The 24249-nt window shown below is 38.9% G+C and overlaps 1 protein-coding gene across 3 annotated transcripts in view; it reads right to left on the bottom strand.

Moving 5' to 3' along the window:
• Positions 1 to 717: 717 nt before the first annotated feature.
• TTC28 (tetratricopeptide repeat domain 28) overlaps positions 718 to 24249 on the bottom strand; it is an 832034-nt gene continuing 808502 nt past the window's right edge. For 2 of the 3 annotated variants that reach the window (XM_073629346.1, XM_073629348.1), the window contains 6 exons: positions 22485 to 22716; positions 15459 to 15535; positions 13498 to 13521; positions 11177 to 11303; positions 10607 to 10714; positions 718 to 9906 (listed from right to left, as the gene is read on the bottom strand). In XM_073629346.1, coding sequence (XP_073485447.1) covers positions 8324 to 9906; positions 10607 to 10714; positions 11177 to 11303; positions 13498 to 13521; positions 15459 to 15535; positions 22485 to 22716 — 2151 coding nt within the window. In that variant the 3' untranslated portion in view covers positions 718 to 8323. The remainder of the gene's footprint in view (positions 9907 to 10606; positions 10715 to 11176; positions 11304 to 13497; positions 13522 to 15458; positions 15536 to 22484; positions 22717 to 24249) is intronic. The other variant, XM_073629347.1, reaches the window with a different exon arrangement.

The raw sequence follows: 24249 nt of genomic DNA, 5'->3' as shown, positions 1-24249 counted from the left end.
GCAGAAGGAGCTTCTAGTCCTCTGCTACTGGTCACATGTTCAAAAACAAAACAGCCTTTGGACTACTTGATGGACTTGTGTCTTTTTTCAACCTCACCTACTATGTAACTGCAGAGTAAAAATAAATATCAATAAACTATTTTAAATTGGCATACACACATATATAAGCAAATCTTTATTATTTTGTGGAAATAACATGGTGTGGGTGGATTTCTGCTAGTCACAGGCTATGTCATGCTCCTCCAGCCTGAATCTTAGAATAAGAGGGAGGTGAATCTTCCAACAATCTACAGGTAATATTCCACCCCATTGTGTTATAAAGCATGGAGATGATGGGAGGGAGTGGGTTGCCATTTACCACTGTGTATATGCCCATGTGTGTGACTCTATAGTCACATGGGCTGTTTAGTTGTGATAGGTAGGAAATGCTCATGATCAACCAGGTTTTTTGCAGCATACAGATAATGAATCTCATAGTGACTGAGTGCGAACAACATGTAATACACCATTTATTGATAGTTTTTTTTATGATGTGACTTTAGTGACACTTAAATTAAAAGTAGATTTCAGGGCCATCAAATAAAGGATGTTATTTTTGAAGACTATAGGATATTAGTGTAACTTTAAGTTTCCCTTACAAAGAAGACGGAGCATATTTTGGTATGCATGACTGTAATATCTCTCAAGAATTGACAGATGAATTATACATGAAAAGAGTGTGTTTTCCAATTGCTTTATTCAGATCATGATAATGACTTCATACTGCCAGGTAGGGAAAACCGCAGCACCATAGAAAAAAGACAAATATGGCTTCAACAATGTTTTAACATTGTATCTGGTATATGACACATCATATATAGTTTTCATGCTTTAATAAACACAAATCACAAAGAGATAGGCCAAATGCCTTTTGCAGTTTCAATAAAAAATATGAAATACTTTGTACAAGGTAAATTTTATATTATATAAAAAAGTTTAGTGCTGCCCAGGAAAAAAAACAAAACAAAACATTGTTTAATTTACAAAGTCAAAATAGATCAGACACACAGATACAGGGGACGCTCTGATAAAAACGACAGCTCGCTCGGATAATTCGTAGTCTTGATACGAGTGTAAAGTTCTCCTTACAGAAAAGTAAAGATCATCTATCGCCAAACCCACTGCTACACAAACACGGATGGATTTCAAGGGCTCAGTTCACAAGACATGCATGCAGCTTTTAAACAAAGTTCTATTTACAGGATTTTGAAATCCACTCAGATCCTGGAAGTCTCTGCAAATAATACTATCGACAGCCCCTGATTATTCAAAGGGATCAAAATGTTTTGCATAGGGATATGTGGATACAACAGTGTCAAGCTCAAAGCTACAAAATACAAATACAAAAAGTGGTTTTTGTAAACTGATCAGCGACTAAAAAATTTCAAGGAAGCAGGGTTCTCTTATGGAGAGTTGTGTGGTCCTAATGCAGAGTTAGGACTTCCTCTGCCGTGGTGGAACCATAACTCCCACCACACTTGTCAGATCAACAACCGCTGGAGATGGATTCATTTCCAACCTCTGCTATATGTCATAGAAGAAAAGTAATCAGGATTTCTATTTATTAATGTACACCATAGTCTTTTCAACCAGTGGCAGAATCCCTAGATCATATGTTACCGTCAGTATACAGACAACTAGATTAAAGTGCATAATTCTACGAACACTCGTTAAACCAAGTAATGATGATACTAATTGTGATTTATATTAGAAGTGATTCTGTATTCTGTAATAGAGTTCTGTGTTATCTCTGTCACAATGAAAAGCTCTATTGGGTTAGGCTGGGTCAGATGGCTCAAGGATAAATTGAAATGAAAGGTCTGCTCATTCCTGTGATTTTGTCGCTGTTGATACACAATGGAACTAATGTGGTATTGAACAGACTCTGTGGAGAAATAGGAATGTGTCCTAATTTTTTGGAGAGACTTTCAAAAATGTTAAAAATTAACTATGCCTGATGGCATCAAATCCACTCTCAGTTAATGTGGAACTAAAGTTAAAATTAAAGAGATTGTGAACAGGCATGCACTTTACCACAGACATTGCAATGTCTCTTCTGCAATAAAATAAACCTGCCTGTTTGCATCTGCTGCAGAATGTGCATGCGCAGCTCAGTTTACATTTCTGGCACAGTACCAGCGTGCCGTGTTGAATGGTTCCTGCGCATGTGTGGGAGTGATGTCATCCTGTGCCGGCCAACCGAGATAGTCAAAGACCGGCACCCAAAAGAAGCCAGGGAGAAGATGCCAGTGCCGGTGAGGGACCTTGCAAGTGTCAGCCCTTTGGAAGAGGGGAAGTATTTTTTTGCTTTAACTCCGCTTTAAAGCTGAACTCCAGCTTTTATTACGCTTTACATAGTTAATTTTGGCCAGCTTGGCCTAAAAAAATTATGTCCCTTACCAACATGTGAGGCCTGTTGAATGTGCAGAATAAACTGTATGTAGATGAGGCTTCATACAGCATAACACACTGTATTCTGGGTTAGAGCCGAGACTTCCTGTATCATACCCAGAAAACAACAGTTTATCTGAGTGGCACTGAGCAATTCATAAAAAAAACAATGTATTCTAGCAATGAATACAAAGCTTCCTCTGGCTGGCTAAGTCAGGGTTGTGACATCATCAGCCTGCCTCTCTGACTCAGCCAATCAGATGAAGCTTTGTAGTCATTGCCAGAATACATTGCTTTCTATGACTGGCTGAGTGCCACACAGATAGAATCTATTGTGTTCCAGGTATGAAACAGGAAGGTCTCGGCTCAAACCCGGAACAGAGTGCGGTATGCTGTATGAAGCCTCAGCTACATACAATCTATACAGCACATTCAGCAGCCTCACATGTTAGTGAGGGACATAGTTTGTTTAGGTCAGCTTGTAAAGTGTAACAAAAGCTGGAGTTCAGCTTTAACTCCTGTGTGGCCTAATTCGTTGACTGGTTGTAACCAGGTTAGGTGTGACCATGCTCTGGGGCATATTAAAAAAATGCGAATAATTATAAATCTGTGTTCATTAATGCATAATTAAATGTATTTTTTTAATGTGAGGAGTGTAAAGACCTGAATTTGACCTGGTATCAGCCAGAGTAGAGACCGTAAAAGGGAGAAGCAGCATAAGAAACCAGTTGTACTGCAGTGCTTGTCTGCTAACAAGGAGCATCTTAATAGGAGGAAAGAGCGAAGTGACAGAAAAATGATCTTATCATTGTTCTGCTTTTCTTTTCACTGTCCAGTCCCAGGATGTGGGAATAACAAGACTTGAAAGGATGTTACCTAACTTCAGAAGAGAACAATCATATCTCCTCCCCCACTAGACAGGACTGTGCTGTGTGGTTGAACTGTGGTAATCTCGGGACTGGATGTACAGAGATACAAACCCTTTGTCAGGTAACACATATGTATATAACATCTGTGTATTTATCTGTGTTCAGTGAGTTCATCTTTAAGTGTAATTCTAAAACACTGCAAAGCTCAGTGGTTCTTCCCATTCTGTATGTAAAACATTGGTTCCTATCAGGCAAAACGCTTCTACCAGACACTTTCTCTAAGCTGCATTGATCTAATGAATTTATTAATACAAATTTAAAATAACCAATTTGTTTTTGAAGAACTGCAGTGATTCTGGTGCTTGTGCAGCCTAATACCACACCAATGTACTGCTACATAGGGATGATGGGAAGTGCATAGCACCGAGCACCTTTTAACTTTGTGAAAGTCATAACCTGTACCGGAGTTTGTGGCTGCAGCTTAGGGTGGTGGGCAAAAGGTGGCTATAGAGTCCATGAAGAACATGCTGCTAAGCCAACCTGTAGCTTGATATTAGTTTACATGCAGCCAAATCAACACTAACAGACTTATTCTCTAAAGGACTACAAAGGGCAATGATGACGAACTAAGTTCAGTAACCCCCAGACATACTATTTTTCTAATATAACTACATTTGGCTGCATACATTGTTCTTTGACTTAAATAGACCCATGTCACAGGGTGATCGCGGGGGTGCTTTATTAAAGGCATACATTTTTTACTTTAGCCACAAGCTGTATTGTGTTCAAAGGAGTTTATAAATGGCATTAGCTTTGCCCTTGACTAGAAGGGTTTAAGGATTCAAGTGAAATATGTGCTCTTTAATTAAACTTTCCCCAGTACTAGAGGTCAATGCTTCACTTAAGCATGCCATAGATGGTTTGAATCTTGACCAGTTTAGCTGGAACCGTCCAAGATTCAATCCATGTATGGGCAGGCTGATTGTACTCAAGTCAATCCATCAATCGACTTGGGTACAACCAGCATGTTGGATTTCCAACATGCAATTATTGCCAGCGACTAGAGCTGCTAGCAATAATCACTGTGTGCCCCCCCATCAGGGACGGCTCCACTGCCCCATTAGGGACAACACAATAGCTCTGCGGGAGGGATTCCCCCATCAACACTGACTGTGTTAATGGAGGAATGGTGTGATTTTTTTTCCTGAAACCACAGAGAAAATCTATGGCCAGCCCTACACTGCTTCAAAATCACACTGGATATGATTGGCTCTGTCAACCTAATGTGATTTACACCACAGATATAAAAGAACAGTTTGGTGGCTTGTATCCATTTTTTTCATGTTTTTGTGTTTTGTCTGCATGGGTTGTCATATTGCAATAAGCAGTTCTTGCTCCGATTTTGCCTTAAATGTACTCTGTATGATTCCATTCTATAATGCTTATTTGGAAGTTAATTATGATTATAGTCCCAGCCTCTTCTGCACGCCTCTACTATACAACATAAAATATTGTAAATGTATGTCACTCCTAATGAAACAAATGGCGTGTGTGAGAGATAACTTCATGATCGGTTGTTCCTGCACTTACACTCCAATGCCGGGTACACACGACAGGTTTTGCCGTCGGAAAAAACTCCGAAGGTTTCTCCGATGGAATTCCATTCAAGCGGTCTTGCCTACACACGGTCAACCCAAAGTCTGACCAAAGTCCGACCGTCCAGAACGCGGTAACGTACAACACGTACGATGGGACTAGAAAAAGGAAGTTCAATAGCCAGTAGCCAATAGCTTCCGTCTCGTACTTGCTTCAGAGCAAGCATCGTTTTTGGTCCGTCGGAACAGCATACAGACGAGTGGTTTTCCTGACAGGAATTGGTTCCATCGGAAATATTTAGAACATGTTCTATTTCTAGGTTCGTCAGAATTTTTCGGAAAAAAAAAGTCAGATGAGACACACACACGATCATAATAAGCTTCTGTTGGACTTTTCTGTCAGACATGCCGCTCGTGTGTACGTGGCTTAAGAGAAGAATGCAGAACACCTTGATAAGGCTGCCTGCCCACCAGCATGCAGTTTGGTTGCAGTTAGTGATAACATTAAAGCTTGTATCTTGCTGGACATAGCACCTTTAAACTTTTTAATGATTAAAGATGGTGCTTGATAACTCTTCAGGTAGAATATATAACCCACTTAAATAATAAATACACTCTTTAAATGATATCTTGTGGCATGGCAATTAACATTTGTGCCTTGAGGAAAGGGCACTTACACAATGATCACCTTATCATTAAAGTCTCAAAATCATTTCAAGTCCAATTATGAATGAATTACATGTGATTTTATTCTCACAAATTTGTAGCCTGGTGGTAAATCATCTTGCAACAAAGTGCAACAAGTGGTTATGTGGCCCCTTAACAAGAGACTAAAATTGCTCCTTGGGCCTATTTCTTAATACCTGGATTTACTTTACTGTCCAATAGGATACAGATATTAATGTTTACTTCACTGTGCCAGAAAACTTCTCTGATTATCATACCTGCAATTAGCAATCTATGGTGGATTACAGAAGCAAGCGTTATATTCATCTCGACATCACTCAGCATTTGTCTTTATTGTCAGATGTTATTTTTTATAGAACATTCATCAACTGTGTTTTGACACATGTATAAATAAAACAGAAGAGAATGCCTTGGTTTTCAAGCCCTGATTCATACAAAATATATTCTATTTATTCTTAGAATGGGTCTAAAAGTTAATTACAGATTTTGAGTAAATTATACTAAGATGTCTTCATCACTAAATATGTTTGAACAAATAATTCTGCATAAAAGAAGTTTGACAGTAAAAAAACAAATTCTGTAACTGTGTAATTGAAAAGCTACATTTTACTTTTGAGTAAAATAAATGTAGAAAGAAAAACAGCGACAAAAACCTGGCTTAATCAGAAGAACCTGGTGATACATAGGGGTTCATAGTAATTATCAATGTTTTAGAGGACAAATTCATTACTTCTGCTTAAAATAAACAGGAATTTCTTGCCCAAATGGAGCTTAGGATTAACTGTCTGAACACATTTCTCCAGGGATGACTTAGAGAAATTGACTAGCTGACCTCATGCTAAGGACCACTTATTCTGGGTTCTGCCCATGATGTAGTATGGAATACATTGAGAAATGGTCAACATAATCAGTACTCTTAAGTTGTTTGGCTCTCTCTCAAATGCCCAGGACCACTAAGAAGGGTTCTTGGGGGTACTCACAAAGTACAACTCCCTACTTGGGGTGCCATGGTGGAAATGCAGCCACTGCCTATCTGTGAACTACCAGGTACACTATATGCATATCCACATGTACTGTATGGCCACTCAAGCAGCAAATGAGATTCCTTGCTCAGGAGTGGCTTATACTCAGAGAGTGTAAAAAGCATGTGGATAGTGATAAAGGTTTTTAAATAAGGCAAAGAATAATATGCAATTTAAAAGTTACCCACAACAGATCACAATTCATCATCCCTGACCTAAACTGAAATGGGTTATGGGTTCTACACTTTGCATATTACCTTGGTCATTCTGTACACAGCCTTTGTAAGCACACATAGGGTTATGTAAACCCAAAATCTATTTTTCTGTTTGGCATCAAGTCTCACCGCAATCAGTTTCCCTAAACCACTGCCTCTCAATTAGCAGGAGGGTTGTCAGCTTGTCATGAGTGCTCTTCGGTTGACTGTTGGGCTGCCTATCAGGTCTATTAGATAAGCAGCCCAATGACCAACTAAAGGAGCACTGCTGCTAATTGTGAGTCAGTGGCTTACTGTTGTCAGCCTGCTACAGTGGTGTTACTGTCAGGATCTCCAGGAAAGAAACTTTGCAACAGATTTAACTACTTTGCACACATAGTACAATTTGCATTTCTGGCTAGAAAATTACTTAAAATCCCAAAACATATATTTTCTGGAAGCAGAGACCCTATGCAGTAGAATAAAAAGTCAGTAGCTGCAGTTTTTAATATCGCACAATATTTGTGCAACTGTTTATAATGTATAGTTTCAGTAAAAAACACACATTTTAATGCACACAAACACAATATAATCTCTCATGTTATGTAGAAAATAAAAGATGAGGTTGAGTTGAAAACTGTGTGCACTCATGAAACAACGGTGAGACTGTGTTGATTTGCTGTTCACCTGGATTTGCAGTCGGAATTTTGACTCCAGAGCCGAGTGCTTCCAGGTCCACACTCTGCAGAGGACACTTAGGAATGGCTGTTCTTTGATGTCCTCCAGCTTGCCATCCTAACCGTGTCTGTTGTGGTCACAGGCTCCTGGGAAGAGCAGGAATGCCTGGGAACCACACAGGGGCAGCACATTATTTATCCTGTAAAAGTGATCAGGCAGCTGTATAGCCTGCCAGATCACTTTTACTTAAAAGCGAGGAACCAGATGAAGAGAAAAAAGAAACACGCTCACAGCTACAGCACTACAAGGCAGGATGTAGGACAAATGTCAGAAATCCTTAGGTGGTTAAAAAAAAATTTGATTAAGAAAATTGTATACAGTGAAGCATGATGCCAAACATATTGAACAGGGGCCTAAGGTTGGTGTACACTTTAAGATCAGATCACATAAGAGCTTTTCCTACCTAAGAAAATAAATATCATTCACGTTGTAATGCGTGCAATGTCTAACATGAAGTATTTACCCAAGAAACCACAATACCTAAAGTAAAAAAAGTGTTGATCTGCTGTTCTAGAAAACCATTACTAAAAAATAAAAATACCAGTATTTTTTTAATTTATTCTGATTACCTAAGTGGACCATGTTTCTACCGAATGGATATTTTATATACAAGTACATCAGAATGTAATTTTTGGTAAACCTTAGAAAAATCCTCACCCTATGATTTAATGACAACCATTATAACCTCTGCTTCACATGTAATATTTTAGTCTGTCACTTATGAAGGCAATTGGACATAAACAATATACAAATGGCAAAACAGGCTTAAAAGTTGTATAAAAGACAGTTCAACATTTTGAAGAAGGAAAAAATCTCCCTGGTGAAAGGAACTTGTACCCATTTCCAGAGGACAGTTTTAAGCTGCGTAGAGAAGCAGGCATATTAATTGATGGGGTGGATTGAGTTATATTTGCTACATTAATATTTTCTGTGTGTTTGTGTCCATTTGGTGGATTTGGTTGTGCAGCATCAACCTGCTTTTTCTGAGCAGATAGTTCCTTAAGTTCAAGATTATCTACAGCCTCTTCTTTCTTGTTATGTCGTGGAGAGAGGTTTAACAAGCTAAGAACGTCTTTCTTTGAAGTCATTGTTCCAGGAGTTCCACGCAGTATTTTGATTGGACCTGATGTTTGCTGAGGGCCACTTGTCCAGAACATCTTCAGATTGTGAATAGCCTTCACCTTCTCATCAATTGCAGCAAGTTTTAATTTGTCCAAATCTGGTGCATCAGCGGGACTTGATCGGGCAGAACCAGCAGAGGAGTATGAAAGTGCTGGAGATGAGGTACTTCCTGCAGGAGATTGATGACCTGAGCTTGGGGATATATTTCGAGGAGATCTTGAAATATGGGAACTGTATGGGGAGCTAGGATATTTCAGCTTAAAGTGGGGAGAATCTGAACTTGGGGAAGGCTGGTTACTGTGGGGACTCGCTGCTTCTTTTAGAGAGGTTTCAGAGTTTGCTGGGCTGTTATACCCTGAGCTCACTTTCTGAAGAGATGAACTTCTAGTTGGAGGCTTTGGTTTCACATTAACTGGAGACGGCATCCCTTTCTGGACAGGTCTACTAAAAGCGCTTGTTTCTGAAGACCTGAACAAAGAACTGCCATTAGGTGTTGTAGCACCATCAGGTGAATGACTTGTTTTGTTCAAACTTCCACTTCTTTGAAGACGTTCAACAGCAATCAGATGGCTTTGAGTCTCTTCTAAAATCTTTTGAGCCAGCTCTTCAGGATTAAGTTTAAGATTGTTCTCTTCTTGAGATTTAACTGTACTGTCTGTTTCTGTACTCGACTGATCTGATTCCCCAGTATCAGAGCTTGCAAGTTTTCCAACTTTTTGGAATGGTGAGTTTGGACTTGGAATCAGAGCTAGTTTTACAGGTGAGTTAGGTGTGCTTATACTGCCCTTTGAGTTTACAGAAACTTGTATTGTTTCCTGAATGGTGCCTTGTCTAAGGTTTGGATCAAGGCTTTCTGTGTATGACAAAAGAGGTTCATTGCTTATTATTGAAAATCCCTCATACTCTTCCTGTTCTTCTTTGCCTAATGACATCTGGGTTTGTGGGGAAGACTGGCCTCTAGCTGAGGTCCTGAGAGAATTAATATTTTTTGGTCTGTCATGGTCTTGACGTAGTTTGTGTTCTCCTTCAGGTAAGCAATCTGGTTTAGAGACAAAACTCATTGATGAAGCAATGGAACTAAGACTGTAGACGGAGATAGCATCTGAAGCCATGCCATCTGGACAGATTGGAGAGAATGGATGACCAGGATACCCTGGTGGCATTGGGTTAGACACAGATTGTGCAGATGCCAGTGATTCAAGTGAAGAAGAGCTGTCAAGACTAAGGCGTTTCGGAAGCTCAGTAGAATCTAAAAAAAAAAGAAAAATAATTTGTCAATATTTTTAAATGTAAACAATGTGCATGCAAGTTTTTGTAACTGTACTTAAAACAGCAACACACGTTCTCAAAAAAGTAAAGAATGCATGAAGCCTAAGCAAATATCAATAAAGCAATGGAAAAACATCTTAAATAACTACACTAGGGAGCTATAAAACAGCAGTATGGCCTTAAAGTTTTAAAGAAGAAAACATTAGAACAGATTTATAAAGCACAGTATTGTGCTTTGTAACTGAACGTTCCACTTGACTTAGAACTCTCAATCAAGCAAAGTCCCATTTATTCTAATAAAAAGAGAACAACAAAAAAATTCTGGGAAGACGAGAAGGAAACCTGTCACATGACTTTGGTGTCTATCATGGAGTACAGTAACATGCCAAGAACACTCCACAGGACACTACAGGTTTCACATCGTATTCTGCATTTTCTGAATAAATTTTAGGATGCAGATGGGAGTGTGCAGTAATCACTGCAATGTTTTGGTATTTGATCTCTGTAATCATATCTTTTAGCATGCTATGTGGTGCAGGAATGATCACTGTCCATGGAATCAGCCCTGAAATACTGCTGAAACTGTGGGGAGATCTAGGACATAGAAAGGCTGAGCATTCACTAGTTTTGGTCATCTATTTAATGTTTAAATCACAAAGAATTGCATATTAAAGTATTACCAAAAAGAGCTAGGAGGGATTGCAGAGCAAATTGCATTGTTCTTTTGTTGGCTTGTTTGCCAGTTTTCAGAATTACTTCTTCCTGGCCCACCTCGCACAAATCAAAACCTGAAAGAAGGACAAAATATGATTTCAATTATTAGTGTTAAAGATCAACATATCATCAACGTACAACAATAAACCTATGTAGGTAGAGACATATATATAAAAACATATACCTTTAATGCTGTTTGTACAAATATGTTTTTTGTTTTTTTTAGGTATGCTGTATGAATGGAAACATCTTACAAACATATAGTGAGGTTTTCTAAAATTTGACTGCAAAAGTAGAAATATACTTTAAATCTTTAGCTGATTCCTATCCATTGATAGAAGAAGCACATGTCTTTCTTTTATCTCAAATAGATAATATGTGTTCTAACAGAGCAAAAGATGACACAGAAAATCTATACAAATGCCCAGTGTCTTAAATTCTACACTACTGTGAGGAATTTTACTCCTTGTGAAGGGTATATGTGGCTTTTTCAAATAAATTATATTCCTGTGATAAAAAGAAAACATTTAACATACCTAGTGCTGCTAAAAACTCATGACATCCAGGTAATCTCCAAAGCTGAACACTGATGGACACCTGGATTGGGACTGTGGAAAAGTCATGATCTTTGTCGGTCTGCAACTGAACCAGGACCTGATGCAGCTAAAGCAAAAAAAGAAAAGAACAAAACAATGATCATACTGTGATCATGGGCACCCCATAGAATAAAGGAAGCCAGCAGCGAAGAAGCATGGAGGCTGTCATCACTGACCTCTTCTGAAAATATTAGTTCCCTGACTCATGCTGATGCAATGGCTTAAGCATATTCTAAGTCACTGGCTAATAACATGTATGTAGGTTAGGAGTACTGACATTACCCTGACTTTCCTAACCTGTCTACTACTTTCAGGCACAGTCCAACAGTCAGATGATTTCATTCTTACAAGTTACCATCATAAACCTAAATGCTTAGTTACAAGATCCTCCTTAGGCTGCTAGGAAATAGTAATTATTCCTCTCTGTTTTATGCCCCCAGACCAAACAAGCATTGCAGTCTTGTTATATTGGTTGAGAGCTACCAAAATACATTTTTTTCAACTGATGAAAGTTCAGCTTTACCACTAATCCCAGAGCAAACATCTAAATCAGGGGTCTCCAAACTTTCCAAACAAAGGGCCAATTTTCTGCCCTTTAGACATTGGGGGGGGGGGCCGGACTGTGGCCTGTGGGAGTAGAAAATGGTATCTGTGAAAAGACTAATGCCCCATCGGCTGTGTCAGTGAGAAGAATAATGTACCATCTTTGGTGTCAGTGGCAGAATCGTGCCTCTTTATTGATTTCAGTGGAGGAATCATTTCTCATCATTGGTGTCAGTGGGAGAAATAGTTTCCAAAGGGCCAGATAAAGGCAAGCAAAGGGCCATATCCAGCCCCTGGGCCACAGTTTGGAGGCCACTGATCTAAATGAACAGTGGAAATATATGTACATGACGAGTTTTACCTACTAAAGGATATGCAATTCTCTTAAAAAGTAAATATAAACTAATATAGACAGAAGCAATTATACATTTATCTAAGGGAAAACTCCAGGTTTGGTACACAACGTGTAAACATAAAATGCATTTAATTACTGCACAAGCCAATTTAATATTATTAAATATTATCTTTTCATTTCAGTCTGTAGCCAGATTTTCTAAAATGGGAAATAATGCAACTTGCAACTATGGCAGCAGTGTACAGTACACCCCAAGATCATCAACTTCCTGCTAATGAGGAGAAAATTGGTTTAAAAATATGCATTTTTTCCCCCTCCATTCTCCTGAATATATACATTAAGAACATCATACAAAGTATGAACCATGGCTGCCTGGATGCCTTTGTTGTATGGTTTTCCTCAGATCAGATAGATCTACTAAGAATTTTTAAGGTAATGAAACATTGATAGTGATCCTCCTGCTTAGTTTATCTTTATTTAGTCTGCATAGAGCTAGAGGGGCTTTAATCTATTGGGGAGATTTACTCTCTTTAATTGTCCTCATCACCTCATTGTACCATAGTGAATGAAAGTGACTGCGAATTCAACATTTTGAGATGCCACAAACACAAGAGAAATGTTCCAATTGGACACTTGTTCCCGTGACAATTAACAGAGGGTTTTTCTCTCCTTAAAAGGTGTCTTCTAATTTCCTGTTTGGTCTAAAGGAAAGAAAGTGAAGGGAAATCTATCTAATGTGACACAGCTGGTTAAAAGTGGGTTTAAACCTCACCTACCCCAAAACAAGTTGGACTTTAGGTATACTTTAAAAGTTTTAGACATTTTTAGACATTCCTATAATTGTTCTGCAAATGTTTCAGACATTCCCTCAAACTGTCCTGCAAAAGCAGTTTGGTTCAATCTGGCAACGAGTAATGTGAATGAAATGTATATTGTACAAGTCATGGTATTCTGTCAAACTGTACAAGTATACAACCCCAATTCCAAAAAAGTTGGGACGCTGTGTAAAAACTACATAGATAGAACTGTTGAGCAGTTGAAATCCTACGTCAAGAAAGAATGGGACAACGTCCCTCTATTATGAATAAAATATGGGTTTATGAGATTTGCAAATGGTTGCATTCTGTTTTTATGTAGATTTTACACAGTGTACCAACATTTTTGGAATTGCAGTTGTACACTGCTTGTCAGTGAGAATTGCTAAGATCTGCTATTAAGCTCCAAAGAGTTGGCTTGTTCTGTTTTGTTATGTTGTACCACTAGAATGCCAGTATTTGCATTTGTTGTACTGTACATAGACAAAATAGTGGGACTATACTGAGTGTCTAATTAATTAGTGAATCTAAATTTGTCATGTACTTACCACTCCAACCATATTTTTAACAGCCTTCAGAAGCCAGCAGATTACAAGCAGAAAAATAAAATTAAGCACAGGGAAAAGAAAAGAGAAAATAAGCCTTAAAATGCAAGCAAAGGTTACAGTGCAACATGTTCATTCATTTGTGTTCATGCTGAGAGAGATTAGCTATAAACGGTCATGCATCCACCTGAAAGATCATTGAAAGCTGACAAACTTAATGTCACGGAAGCTGCCATTCTTTCTGCCCTACCCCTTCCCCAGTACCAAGTGTCACCATATGAGCCTGAAGTTTTATCTAACCAACAAAGCGCCAGCATGCAAACGTTCAGTATACCACAGCAAGAAGAAACTAGACAAGGGAATGAAAGCAGTTATTCTGATTGGGTGCTAAAACTTTCTACAGCTTCTAATTTTGGGGTAAATGTGTCTAGGGACTTACAGTATGGTCAACCACATTTAAATAAAATAGATCTCCCCCTATTTAACTCCTCTTAGGTACCTTATGGAAATCCTATTTGTCACACAATAAAGGTCTCTAGATGCCCTAAAATTGTAATTGGCTTACTTATTAAGGCAGTACATAGAGCACATATGAAGTGCAAACTTCAGTGACACCTAGGGGCCAGTCAGAATTAACCTTAATATCAGATGGGTTAGAAAGTGCTTTCCTGTAGGTGACTATTGTTAATGAACTTTGCACATCACCTAGGGAGGTCCTTTCGCCTGGAGGCAAAACCCAGCCAAGTGTCCCTTTCATTGTAGGGACAAATTTCTTTGCAGTTCCCAACATTCATTTACATCCTAGAGCTGCAGTTAATGCTGGAATGTTACAACCGATACGGCCTCTGCAGCTAATTTAATAAATTATTGTGTGTGAGTCTTCAGTTAATTATTATTATTATTATTTTAAGGTACTTATATAGCACCGTCAATGTACGCACTTTACATATACATTGTACATTCACATCGGTCCCTGCCCTCAAGGAACTTACACTCTAAGGTCCCTAACACACATTCATATACTAGGGCCAATTTAGACAGAAGCCAATTAACCTATCAGCATGTCTTTGGAGTTTATAAATATGTTATAACATGTGCAATGGGTTACTGCACTATTGTGCTACTTTTTAAACAAGCCCCATCAGCGGGTGATATAGGAAAATATATATATGACTGTGTTGTGGTTGAAAAGCTTTTGAAAGGCAAAAGGAAGAAACACAGACAAGGGTATAATGCTGCCCACTCATGCTGTACCTGCTCTCAGTGCAGCTCTTTAGACTACAACACAGATAGCATGCAAATAAATCAAGCAGCTCAAGTTGTAAATGTAGCCCCCAGAGTTTTAGACAGCACACCAATCATGAATGAGATCTGCCTTTACTTTAGGACTGTGCTTACAAGGACATACACAGATCAGCTTAAATGCAATATGATGGACAGCTGTAAACATATGATGCAGAATTATAGATTATGCATAAAGCAATAATACTGATCACTCTGCTCACAACCATGCCTGCAATTTCCCATGCACTAATGGTGTTGGCTTCAAGGGTGTTAGCAAGAGTTACAGTGGATTAATAAGTCAAATTATACTGAAATATAGAAGTAAGAAAATATAACACAGAAAGGGGCTGAAGTAATAATTTTTGCCAATAGCAACCTATGTATATGGTTATCACTTCTCCCTTTGCTACACAGCTTCAGCATAAGACCTCAGGACAATAATAGCATGCAAAGTGCAGTAACCCACAACAACAATTTAGGAAGTAGCTGAAAGTTCAGAAAAAGTTCTTTTTTTCTGCGTTACTGTACTTGCATTAATATGTAAGCTGGTTAGTCTGAAAAGCACACATTATTCTCCAGTGTTTCCTAATATACGTGGTTTACTAAGAGATTAATGGGTCCTATTTGTGAGGAACATACAAATTTAATTTAAATAAGATGCCAAAGCAAATCCAACTTACCCGATTAATCAGCTGTTCTCCAGTTTCGGAAGCTGTGATGAGTTTACAAAGAGCCTGAAGTGCTGCATGAGGCAAACCTAAGATGCAATGACACGTTAATCACCTTAATGTTTGAATTCTGCATGCTTTACAAAACACTTCTTGTGATGGAGAGAGCCTTTTTACAGGTGCAGCATATATAAATTATCCTTTGTTTGCTAAGGGTTAAAGCTTAATTTCAAGTGGATGTAAAATACAAAAGGGATTGCAGCTCCGTATTCATTAATAAATCATTAGGGCTGATTTACATCTATGTGCTGCTGCAACGCATGCAAGCTGCAATGCATGGCAACATACCACAGTGCCTTGTGGCAAACAATCTGTGACATGTCCATAGATTGGGATGTTTTGGTGTATGGGCAGCCCATTGATTTCAAAATACACCAAATAAACACACCACTGTATTTATTTCCACTGTAAATAGTGTCATCCATCTGGCCGTGCTGTGTGGTAGAGCTGTGTAACTCTCAGGAGTGGATGGAGAGAGATACAAATCGTCATGTGTCATGTGTGTATTTAGCATGATGTCACATATGTGCGATGCCATGGAGGTTGGCCTTCTTCCGAGACACCACATATTGTATATGCACTCCTGTGTTTGTGTTGGAAGCATTCTAGCACAGAGACCAAGATATCATGAGAGCTCTGGGTCTTCACCATCAATTGGGAGCTTTTAGACCCAGCTCCCAATAACACGATCATGAAAACCAGTCCTTATACTGTCTGCTTGGAAAATTACATAAATAAATTAAATTAAAAAATTAAAAAAACTAGAGCCTGTTGCTGCTCTGACATGACGTCATTTCCAGGCCTGGAAGCGATCGGTGCAGAGCAGGATGGAGGTGTGTAAACACAAGTATCAGTGCATCAGCTGAGGATAGGATCGGCTTTGTACAGACAAATGGATAACCCTTTGAGTGAGGGAGTTAATTTAACATTGCCACTAGCCAGTAATTTAAGGGGTTAATTAATATTGCCACTAGCCTGTAATGCAAGGGGTCAAAAAACACTGCCACTGGCCATTGTTGCATTAGTAGCCAGTGTCAGTGACCCCTTACATTACTGGCTAGTGGAAATGTTGATTAACCCCCTCACTTCCCAAAGAGGGTTAATACTTTCTTTGTACAAAGCTGCAACATTGGTTTTGTTATTATCTCTTGCATTACTGGCTAGTGGCAATGTTAGTTAACCCTCTCACTCCCCCCACAGGGTTAACAATTTTCCTGTACAAAGCTCCATTAGTGTCAGTGCTTATTAACCTCCCTGGCGGTATGATTATGTCAGATTTTTGAAGCTCAAAGCTGTACATTGTTTTGCATGGAAATTTGGCATTTTATATTGTAGGCCTGTAATTTTTAGGAATAACACACCTAAATCTGTCCAAACAAGAGTCTAATAGACATCCTGGGTATGATAAAGTTTGAAACACGAAATCATAAATTATAATATAATAAATAACGATAAATAATTATCAAAAATAATAACATTTTATTCAATAATGTAATCAAATCAAAAACAGTTGCAGAATTGTCGTTGTCGTTACTTTCAATGTTTGATGACAAATTTCCCCACAAATCACTATCGCTCAATTCTGCAAGTGATTCTAATTTATTATCGCTGTTTTCTAGCTGGTCTAAAACCACTTTTGATGTAAAGGGACACTTTTTGGTTGCTATGGACATTCTCCAGTTTCCAGGCAGAAAGAACAGTACATATAGTATAAAACTGCATGCAGGGCATTGGACAAAGCATTAGGAACAATTATTTAATAAAGTAATGTAATCTTACAGATTACAGATTACAGTGTACTGCATGTGTTATGTTTTTTTCACTATTTTGAATTTGCCGCCAGGGTTCTACCCCGTGCACTCACAGGGAACGGAGCCCGGCACAGTAATACATCGGACGGAGTACACAGCCCGCGGACACAGCAGGGGGGGGGGGGTATCGCGGGATCCTTCCTGGGGACAAGGTAAGTAACTTTTCCTGGATCCTGCGATGCAATCCCGAGTATGGCTCGGGGTTACCGCTTTTGGTAGTGAAAATTCACCCCGAGCCAGACTCGGGATTACTGCCAAGGAGATTAAGTCCCTCATGTTGCACCATGAAGGGGTTCATTCAAACTGCCACTGACTGCCAACAGGGAATGATGTTTTAAATACCACCATCAATGCAGGTCCAGTGAAGAGGGTTTAACCACTCCCGGACCGGCACACACCGATGTACGTCCAAACTTTGCCGGTGGATATTGTTGTTATGGCAGCAGCTAGCTGCCATAAACCCAGGATCCCCGTCTTCGTGCAGTGGTTGGCTTTCTGATAGAAGTGGTCCCTGCGGCGGATTCGCCACAAGATCACTTTTATCGGTGGTGGGAGAGGAGCGCCACCACCGTGATCCGGTGCCCTCCGCCGCTTACCGGAGCCGTCGGTAGCGGCGGGGGCGATCGCGTCCTTCCCCGTGCTGTGCCTGGAGACGAGTGAGGCTAAGATGGCACCCACTCGTCTCCATGACATTGCTGGGCGGAAGCGACGTCAAAATGTCACTTCCGCCCACGCCACTTAAAGGCATATTTTTTTCAATGTCATTTTTTTAAATGACTTTTTTTTTTTTTATTGCATTTTAGTGTAAATATGAGATCTGAGGTCTTTTTGACCCCAGATCTCATATTTAAGAGGTCCTGTCATGCTTTTTTCTATTACAAGGGATGTTTACATCCCTTGTAATAGGAATAAAAGTGACACCATTTTTTTTTCTAAAAAAAACAGTGTAAAAATAAATAAAATAATGTAAAATAAATAATAAAAATTAAATTTTTTTTTAAAAAAAAAACCCCAGTCCCGACGAGCTCGCGCGCAGAAGCGAACACATATGCGAGTAGCGCCCACATATGAAAATGGTGGTCAAACCACACATGTGAGGTATCACCGCGACCGGTAGAGCAAGAGCAATAATTCTAGCCCTAGACCTCCTCTGTAATGCAAAACATGCAACCTATAGAATTTTTAAACGTCGCCTATGGAGATTTTTGAGGGTAAAAGTTTGACGCCATTCCACAAGCGGGTGCAATTTTGAAGCATGACATGTTGGGTATCAATTTACTTGGCGTAACATTATATTTCACAATATAAAAAAAAAATTGGGCTAACTTTACTGTTGTCTTATTTTTTTATTCAAAAAAGTGTTTTTTTCCAAAAAAAGTGCGCTTATAAGACCACTGCGCAAATGCGGTGCAAAAAAAAAGTATTGCAACGACCGCCATTTTATTCTCTAGGATGTTAGAAAAAAAAAACATATATAATGTTTGGGGGTTCTAAGTAATTTTCTAGCAAAAAAAACCTGTTTTAAACATGTAAACACCTAAAATCCAAAACGAGGCTGGTCCTTAAGTGGTTAAATAACATAACACCATCGGCCAGCAATGTATATGTTATTATTGTGTAAACTGGCACCAGTGCTGGTGGTTATTATTGTGATTGCTGAAACCAGTGCTGTGGGATGTTATTGCATAAACTGGCACCAATTTGGCGAGTTATTACTGCGTAAACTGGCACCAATATTAGGGGTTATTACAGTGTAAATTGGCACTGATGTTGGGGGATGTTTTTGCACATACTGACACCAATGCTGGGGTTTATCACTGTATTAACTGGCATCAATGCTGGGGGTTATTATTGCATAAACTGGAATTAGTATAGGGGTTTATTAATGCAGAAGCTGGCACCAGTGCCGGGGGTTAGTATTGCATAAACTGGCACTAATGCTGGGAGTTATTACTACAGAAATTGTCACTGATGTGAAGGGGGTATTACTGCGGAAATTGGCACTAGTGCTGTTTTTTTTTTTGCTGATACTGACATCAATGCCGAGGGTTATTTTTGCATCCACTGACATCAATGCTAGGAGTTATTATTTCTACAACAATGGGACTTAATTTACTTCTACTTTCTCTTCAGTGCACCTTGTGGTAAAAAATACAGCAGGAATGATATTTTTCAGCACTGGAACTACTAAAACAAATATTGTTAAAATATGAGCAAATTCTGTTTTGAATGAATTAAACCTAAGTTAAATTATAATGTGTTGCAGTTTGCAGGGGTTTGGGGCTGGTGGTTATAGTTTGCGATTTTCGCCCTGTGCACTGGTGTCAAGGGCAGGGTCATGGGTCATGTGTAGGTAGGATTAAAAAAAAGCTTGTATGTACTGCCAGAGTAACTCTACTGTATTATAAGTGTGTATAAGGTATGCTGTAGAATTTTTTTAAAAAAAGAAAGAAAATCAAAATGCACACTATTGTTTCTTGGCCCTACTACAGGTCCAAACAAATCATGTACAAATATGTGGTATCGCCATAAATGTCAGGTGTAGGAGAATGTATTTTGGTGTTTATTTTTTGGTAATGGCAAGAAGTATACAGCTAAAGATTAAAAATATATATTTTTACTACTTGGGCTAGTTTTCCTTTGATGATAAAAAAAAAAGATTGGGAGATATCAATTAAAATTTGCCACCAAATGAAGGCAATATTTACCCTAAAAAACGAGGTATAATTCACCTTGATACACTAAAGGCCAGTTCACACCACATGCAGTCCAGTTTTTTTTTTTTTCATCAAAATTGCATGGAAAATATGTTATATGGTTTCCAATGGCTTAGTTCACACCAATGCAGTCAATCCCAGGGCTGGTGTGAACATGCTGCATTTTTCCTGCACTGGACTGTACTGGAATGCAGTAAAACACATCAAAAATGCACCGGAATGCACTGGTGTGCTTTAAAAATGCATAAAAAACATCAGACCTCGGTACAGTGAAAAAAAAATACAGGTAAAAAGAAGAAAAAAGCATCTGGAATGCATCCATAAACGCATCAAAAATGCACGGAATGGATCTGGAGTGCGTTTTTGTGGTGTGAACCAACCCTTAGTAGTTGCAAAGATAGGTACAGTTTTACTAACCATGCCAAAGTTACAAAACTGCATTCAGGCATTAGGGTTTGTTTTACCTTCTTTCATGAAGAGGTTAATATTGTAAGAGCTGTTTGTATTTGTCATGGAGATACCAGCCTGGTCTAGTATTGCTTGGCTGGGTTGAATGGGGCCATGCTGTTTTTTTATTACTAAAAGGGCTAATAATAAAATTAACAATAACATTAACCTTCTAAGTGCTGAAACTATAAAAACACATTTTCAGCACCATGGACAAGTCACTAAAGAAGGTGTGTTTTCATTAGTAAAGACAACCTGGCAAAAAGAGAAATGAAAAAGGTTTGACAAATGTGCAATGAATTTCTGCACTGTTAGAAAAAGGGTGATTGTTACAGTAAGTGCTTTACCTATAGAAGAACAAATGCTGGGAAATGCTTTATTCATCTGCCCATTCATGTTGCTGCAAATGTGCTTTTACATAGTATATGGCGAATAATATTACCCAACTAAACAAATTAAAACAAAGAAACAGTCAAATAAAACACAAGTAGGAGAGATTCTGCAGATCAATAGCTGCAGTCAGTTTCTGAGAGTTACTGTAGATACAATGCTACAATCGCTCAATGTGTCTGGTAATCCGCAATGTGGATCGATAAACAGTGCAAATGTTCATAAGGCCATAATCTGTTTCTCACAGAGAGCTCTCTCTTTACCCTTATACTTGGACACCAGATTCTGAAAAAATGTAATAGCAAGACCCCTTTCAGTAATGGGACCTTAGGTAGAGATGTCATTTTATTTGAAATTGATTTTAGGTCAGTGGTCATCAACCCTGTCCTCAGGACCCACTAACAGGCCAGGTTTTATGTATTACCTTGGGGAGATGCAGACTAGAGCAGACTGAGCAGAAAATGATATCACCTGTGATGTATTTCAGTTATCTTGCAAACCTGGCCTGTTAGTGGGCCCTGAGGACAGGGTTGATGACCACTGTTCTAGGTTACAGATTGCCTGAAAGCAGGCAACATTATAGAGGTTATTTATATAGATATGGTCATTTATAGCAACATATTGGGGTTGATTTACTAAAGGAAATTGGACTGTTCACGTTGCAAGAGAAGTTGACTTTAAAAGATAATTATCCCTAGAGCTCAGTGAATGAGGTGAAGCTCTGCTGACTTCCACCATCCAATCACGTGCAAACAAAAAATGCAGTTTTTTTTTCTTTGCACGTGATTGGGTATTTTTTGCAAAGTAAAATCTCACTGCATTCACTAAGATCTGGGGGCATTTCTTTGCAAAGTGCAATTTTCCTTGCAAATCAAACAACTTATTTGCCTTTATTAAATCAACCCCATTGTGTTTTCACCTGACACTCATTTCAGGTAGCTTTTACTGCTTACGCTTCTTCAATTATCACTCCTTTCTTAGCTTTTGTTGGTAATTAAAACACTTAATTAAAGTATAATACACTATAGGGTTGATTTGCTAAAGCTGGAGAGTGCAAAATCTGGTGCAGTTGTGCATGGTAGCCAATCAGCTTCTAACTTCAGCTTGTTCAGTTAAGCCTTGACAAAACAAAACCTGAAAGCTGATTGGTTTCTATGCAGAGCTGCACCAGATTTTGCACTCTGCCATTTTAGTAAATAAGGGCTTTTTTTCAGGGGGAACTTGGTGGAACTCAGTTCCACCATCTCTGGCTCAGACCCTTTGGTGCCTGCTCACCACAATCACTTGTAAACACAGAAGTCTGGTTTCTGTGTTTACAAGTGATGGCTCTGCACTCTGTATGTAATGCAATCCTGGTATTTAATGCCCCTTTAAGACCCTCCTACTGTTTTCATGAAATTTGACTGAACACACTCACTATTTGATGTGATTTGGAGGGGGTGTGTAGGGGGAGGGGTTTTGTGGGGCCGTGGTTAAGTTCCAGCACCTATTGTTTGAGAAAAAAAGCCCTGAATAACTCTCTATGTCTAGCTATCTGCTTTATTTTGCTGAATTCATATCATCTCATGTGTATTGTTCTGGAAACCATATTGTTTACAAAAGAAAATCCTTACCCAAGAGGGACTGTATGGTTGTACTACACTGTTGTAGACGGTCACCGGGGTCAGATGTGGGGAAAAAGACTGCTGCAGGGAGACCACTTGCTGGTTGGTCAAGGCGAAAACCTACAGCTGTCAGCAGTGACTGCCAGCCTTGTACTCCCCCTACTTTATTTTCCACACTCTGCTGGGAAGTGTACATGGAGTTTCGCTGTCCATTCTGAATTCTCTGCAAGGACTTCTCCACCTACACAACAATAAAGAATTGATACACAATGATTATCACAACAGCCAGTGGAAAATCTATTTTGCTGGTTGTATAATGACAGTTCAAAAAGAACTTCACCCCATTTTTCAAGAAAACCTGTCCCAGGAACAGTGGTCCATACACCCCAGCACTGTAAACTACTAACCGTGTATCTATGGCATAACTTTTGTAACTTTGTTGTACTTTAAATAACATAATAAAAACATATATGCAAAAGAAAAAAAAAACCTTTTCAGTATTTAATACTTTATATTGATTTCAACATATAAATCCTAGTTATGACCCCAGAATGCCTGCATAGCATGGCTGTTGATTGGTGAAGGCACCACCATATTTTTGTAGAGGTGATCTGCACTAAGGTCCATGCTTATGCCCTGAGGAACAAAAAAGGCTTTCTTTTGGTGGTATTGTCTTCCAAAAAAATAAAAATAAATTCTATATATTCTAAAAGAAAAAATAAGTAAAAAAGAAAAAATAATATGCTTTTCTGGTTTGACCTTGTACTGTAGCTTATAGAATAGAGCCTCAAGGGTACAGCCCAATCTACACACCATTGGTTTGCAAAGACTGGGAATTGTGATCTCTGGTCTCATGCAGCATATCCGTTCAAAATCGCTAAACAGCCTAAAGGTACCTTTAGGCATGTCATTACTGTTGCCCAATCTTTTTGAAAAACCCAGTTGTAAGCCTATATCTGCCACACAGATACCACTATCTTGGGGAAAAAGCGATAGCTTGGAAACATTGTCTAATCACCAGTGTTTCCTCCTGATGAGAATATTTTCTTTCACTCTAAATATTATAAATATAAAAGCTTGGTCAAACCTAGCCTTCCTGTATTTATGTTATTGAAGTACTTCCAGTGCCTGAGGGCAGTCTGATCATGCCTGCAAGTTTGACCACTCTCTACAGTTTTTGGACACCTTAAAGTGGAGTTCCACCCACTTTTACAACTCTTCAGCATCCCTCACTAAACTGTGCACTGTAAACGAATTGGATATTTTTTAATTTTTTTTCTCAGCGCTTACTGTATAGCGGCTGTATTCATTTTTCACTTCCTCCTCCCTGGCCGCGGCCCATCGCATCATTTCCTGTTTGCAATGCCTTCTGGGAAGGGGCGGCAACTTCCTCTGACACTGCCGTTGCTATGGAAACCTGACCTGAAACCTATTACACTGCTTGTGCTGCACTGAGCATGTGCGAGATATGAAAGGATGAGATCCAGGAAGAAATACAGTCTGGCTTCAGATGCCCAGACTTAAGATGGCCACAGCCTGCTGTAAGTTTATAAAATAACAAACTACTGCTATAAACTGACAAAACAGACCTTAGTTTACAAACTAACTTTACTAGAATACATTAAGCTTGTGTATTATAGGGGTATTTTTATTTAAAAAGTATAATTTCGGCCGGAACACCACTTTAACCACTTCCCTACCCGCCCATAGTCATATGACGTCCACAGATGGGATCTCCCATCCTGGGTGGACGTCATATGACGTCCTGGGATTC

This window comes from Aquarana catesbeiana, linkage group LG01 (genome assembly GCF_042186555.1).
Source record: "Aquarana catesbeiana isolate 2022-GZ linkage group LG01, ASM4218655v1, whole genome shotgun sequence".
Taxonomy (NCBI): Eukaryota; Metazoa; Chordata; class Amphibia; order Anura; family Ranidae; genus Aquarana; species Aquarana catesbeiana.
The sequence above is the reverse complement of the archived record's forward strand: the minus strand, read 5'-3'. Positions and strand labels throughout refer to the sequence as shown.